At 44.7% G+C, this 4,756-nt stretch overlaps 2 protein-coding genes across 2 annotated transcripts; both read left to right on the forward strand.

Annotated features, from left to right (window-relative positions):
- Positions 1-1,608: 1,608 nt before the first annotated feature.
- LOC148135588 (histone H2B 1.2-like) lies at positions 1,609-2,934 on the forward strand. Its single transcript, XM_087984901.1, has one exon. The coding sequence runs from the start codon at positions 1,633-1,635 to the stop codon at positions 2,008-2,010; it is 378 nt and encodes a 125-aa protein (XP_087841027.1). The 5' UTR covers positions 1,609-1,632; the 3' UTR covers positions 2,011-2,934.
- Positions 2,935-3,104: 170 nt separating this feature from the next.
- LOC148135589 (histone H2A-like) lies at positions 3,105-4,067 on the forward strand. The gene has a single exon (XM_087984802.1). It carries the CDS (start codon positions 3,105-3,107, stop codon positions 3,543-3,545), a length of 441 nt encoding a protein of 146 aa, XP_087840928.1. The 3' UTR covers positions 3,546-4,067.
- The last annotated feature ends 689 nt before the right edge of the window (positions 4,068-4,756 follow it).

A 4,756-nucleotide genomic window follows, 5' to 3' on the forward strand; every position in this document is an offset into this window, starting at 1 on the left:
CAGAGACCTTGAGGATAGACTGATAATTACACAAACAAAATGACTGTGGAAGGACAGAGGTACAGATTGATGACTAGGCTGCAATATTCGCACATCACAACCTCTGAGGAATAGTTTAAATAAACTGATATATTCACAAAGCAGAAGCTGACAGGAACAGGTTGATAACTACATTGACATATTCCCAACACAGAAACTGACATGGTAGTACTGATAAAAGCACTCCTACATTTTCATAGCAGAGACTGATATGGGTAGACTGATAATTACAGACAAATTAAATGAGCATAGAGTCATAGAGATGTACAGCAAACATTCTCATAGGAAAGACTGATAGGCACTGCAGTAGTAATGACTTACACATTCTCACAACAGCGACCTTTTGGGATTGAGCGATAATTGTACGAATGTAATCACTGACAGTTACAGGCTGTTTACTACAGTCACACGTTGAGATAGCAGAAACTGACAAGGACAGATTGTGAGAGAGTAATAATCATTCACCTCCTGAAAGCTCACATGGGCAGATCAAAAACTGCATTCCCGTTTTACACAGCCACTAACGAGAGGTAAACTAACTCTTAACCAACCTGAAATTCTGAACAAAATATCATTCACCGTGTAATCAGAGAATAATAGTGATAAAACAAATAAGATGAGATTGTAACAATTAAAATTCGCACAAGTACCATGTTCAAAATAATCCTTAAATAGCAGTGACCAGTTCAGAATGAGAACAAATGACTTGTGACCAAATAAAATTCAGAGAAAATCCACATAGCAAAGTTTATAATGAAAAAAAATCCTGCTAGAAACTGAAATGCACTGAATAATATCTATTCTAATGTAGTGCAAAGTAAGATTTCAGAAACTGAAATTTTGGCTGGAGACTGCTGACATTGATTGAGGAGCTGAACAGACAGAGAGTAAAATTCATGTTGCCAGCAGAAAGCAAAAGGCACAGGTCACAGTACGTCAGTTCCCTTTAGTCGTTGAGGTAATCAAATTAGAACTGGCAATGATACACACGCTGGCAGCTATTCTGAGTAATGTATGAATACTTTGGCTGATACCCATTGGAGATTTGAAGAAGAATTGGCGAATAGATAAGTGAGGGAGTTTACAGAGTAGATGATGGTAGGATGTCCTTGATTTTCAGAGAGTGTGGAGCAAGAAACACAAGCAAAAGAGAACATTCCTTAACTCCCATTTTCCTCCAACACAATGCAATTGTCAAGTAGTTCCATAATTTCCAGGAGTAAAACACGCACCCTGTCAGATTGCAGGCATTTTCTCACTTGACAACAAATGTGATGCAATTTAAAATGGAAGAGAAAAGAAAACCATTATCTAAAGATGCAGAATGCCTTACAATTAGAATCTCACATTTTAGAGTGAGCTCGAATTTGATCCCTTCACAAAATTTTGGTTTAAGTTTCCGATAATATTGTGGATCTGTCAGGATGAGTCCCAAATTAACCAATCAGAGTGAATTTACCATGCCTATACAATAGCCAATCAGTAACCAGGCTTTCCCCCATCCCTCATTAGCATTGATGACGCCGTCAGTCTATAAAGAGCGAGCTCCGGGCCCGTTTTCCCTTATTCTTGTGTCTAACAGTGAACGGCGCTATGGCTGAGGAAAAGAAGGGTCAAGTTGCCAAGAAGGGCGCGAAGAAAGTGGTGAAGAGGGCGCCAGCAAAGGGCGGCAAGAAGAGGAGGCGGTCCAGGAAAGAAAGTTACGCCATCTACATCTACAAAGTAATGAAGCAGGTTCACCCCGACACCGGCATCTCCTCCAAGGCCATGAGCATCATGAACTCGTTCGTCGGCGATATTTTTGAGCGCATCGCGGGGGAGGCTTCCCGCCTGGCCCATTACAACAAGCGCAGCACCATCAGCTCCCGGGAGATCCAGACCGCCGTGCGGCTGCTGCTGCCCGGGGAGCTGGCCAAGCACGCCGTGTCGGAGGGTACAAAGGCGGTGACCAAGTACACCAGCTCCAAGTGAAGGACCGCATTGCTCTGAAACAAACACATCCACAACCCAAAGGCTCTTTTAAGAGCCACCCACAACTTCCCAGAGACAGCTGAATCATTGTTTTTTAAATTAATATAACTACGAGATTTGTGTATTATGAACTTTCTGTCAAGTATTGAGCGATCGATGACCCGGTCCGCGCCTTATTCTCGGATACGTTGATGTATATCTTATAGCCCCTGCCTGGGGAGAGAGATCATGTTAAACGTCACTGTCATTTTTCAGCTGATTGTATGTATCCTTGTTACTCTGTTATGCGATCAGTTCTGGAGCTACAAACCCCGGTGGGGCATGAACCCTGAGTTTCATCCCCATCAAACCAAGTGTCCCCAGCGCCCACCGGCAAGCAAAAAAAAAGTTTCCCTCTGAGTCCGATTTTACTTTATTTATTTTTAATTTCCAAATCTCCGCACGGTTATTTTCCGGATGCAGAGCTTGGAAAATGCACCGAAATAAAACTAGAACAGCTGCAGAAGTGGCAGAGGGAATGTGGAGCTTTTAGCGATCTATGATCCTGTCCAGCAAGGAGGGCAACTTGACAATATTCTCGAACGATCGTGTTCACTATTAATGCGCTTACTCGGGAGGACGTAATCTCATGTTGTACCAGTATATCGGGGTGCTGTTGAAATGTGAAGTAAATGATTAGTTGCAGAGTGCAGGGTTTGGCGCCTTTTGTTTTGGGGTCCGCTTATGTTTCACGTTTGGAAAATCCCAATTCAAGATCAGAAATGGGCAGGTTCTAGTAGGCTAGGGAATGAGGTCGAGAGTTAATGTAAAGGGCCCACTTTTCATGTAGAAGTAAATTATCTCGAGTATTCGTGCATTCTTCTGTGTTTAAACTGCCTACTTTTCGGTATATATTGGCGGGCTTTTCAAATTGTAAAAAAAGCGGTTGATGATTTGGCGCCGGTACTTTCCGCCCTCCTCCCCGTGCCCTCTCCGGATTGGGGAATGAGGCAGATATCTGATTGGGAATTGAAACAACATTAGGCGGGGCTGGACAATGGGACCAATCAGAAACGGCCGTCCCACCATTCCTCCCGAAGGTATAAGAGGCCGCAATGTGGGCGGAGTGCAGCATTCTCTGTGAAAGTGATTGTGAGTTTGTGACCATGTCCGGAAGAGGAAAGGGCGGTGGGAAAGCTCGCGCCAAGGCGAAGTCTCGTTCGTCCCGGGCTGGCCTGCAGTTCCCGGTGGGCCGTGTTCACAGGCTTTTGAGAAAGGGTAACTATGCTGAGCGTGTGGGTGCCGGAGCGCCGGTCTATCTGGCTGCGGTGCTGGAGTATCTGACGGCTGAGATCCTGGAGCTGGCCGGCAACGCGGCCCGGGACAACAAGAAGACCCGCATCATCCCCAGGCACCTGCAGCTGGCCGTGCGCAACGACGAGGAGCTCAACAAGCTGCTGGGAGGGGTGACCATCGCTCAGGGCGGGGTGCTGCCTAATATCCAGGCCGTGCTGCTGCCCAAGAAAACCGCCGCTGCTGGATCTGCTAAAAAGTGAAGAGACCATCCTTAAATCTGACAACCCAAAGGCTCTTTTAAGAGCCACTCACAGCATTTGTGAAAGGAGCTAAACACACATCTGTCGGATTGAATTACCTTCATTTAATTGGTATTGGTGTCAGTCCCTCCCTTATTCGATACTGTACTGTCACTGTGTATGATCTAAAATGAAACCTTTCCTCATGGCCGTTCACCGTTTAGCAACAGGAGCGTGAAAAGTTTATCATGGACTATTGATACAACGTTATCTTAACAGTGCTCGGAGTACATTATTTTATTGCTTGTAGATGTCTGTGGTCTCGTCTCTTTAATTATCGTCTTATTCTCGCATGAGTTCCAGTGTAGGGTCCTTTCCCTGGCCGTAGACAGGGATGATAATGGAGGCAACAGTCACTTTTCAGCTTTTTCGAGTTGGTCAAGTTGCTGTTTAATACGGGACCATTTCGGGAGCTACCCGCCCCCGTGGGGTATGACCCTGATTTTGATTTCTGTCAAACAAAAGAAGTGAGTCAACATTAGAGTGGTGCTGGAAAAGCACAGCAGGTCAGGCAGCATCCGAGGAGCAGGAAAATCGAGATTTTGGGCAAAAGCCCTTCATCAGGAAAGGTTTTTGCCCGAAACATCGATTTTCCTGCTTCTCGGATGCTGCCTGAACTGCTGTACTTTTCAAGCACCACTCTGATCTCCAGCATCTGTAATACCCACCTCTGCCAAACAGAAGTGCCCTATCTTTGAATTCCACAGATAGATTCATTTTACAGTTAAATTTCCATACACCAAGGGTGTTGTTTGACTGCACAGTGTGCTGAATTAGACTTTCTGCTGTCGTTTAGAAGCTTTCAAAATGAACTGAGATCAAACCAGGACAATTGCCTCACTACAAGGGTCAGTCAAATAGCACAGAAACAGATCCTTCTGTCCAACCAGTCCATACCCAATATAATCTCAAACTAGATGAGTCCCACTTGCCTGTTCTTGGCCCATAACCCTCCAAAATCACAACAATGATATACTTATCCAAATGTCTTATCAACATTGTGACTGTGTCCATATGCATCACCCTCTTTCGAAGTTAATTCCACACAATCTATGATTTGGAGATGCCAGTGTTGGACTGGGGTGTACAAAGTTAAAAATCACACAACACCAGGTTATAGTCCAACAGGTTTAATTGGAAGCACACTAGCTTAGTGTGCTTCCAATTAAACC

The sequence above is a fragment of the Chiloscyllium plagiosum genome, unplaced genomic scaffold, assembly GCF_037043375.1.
Source record: "Chiloscyllium plagiosum isolate Xiang-an unplaced genomic scaffold, Cpla_swu_hap1 HiC_scaffold_49, whole genome shotgun sequence".
Taxonomy (NCBI): Eukaryota; Metazoa; Chordata; class Chondrichthyes; order Orectolobiformes; family Hemiscylliidae; genus Chiloscyllium; species Chiloscyllium plagiosum.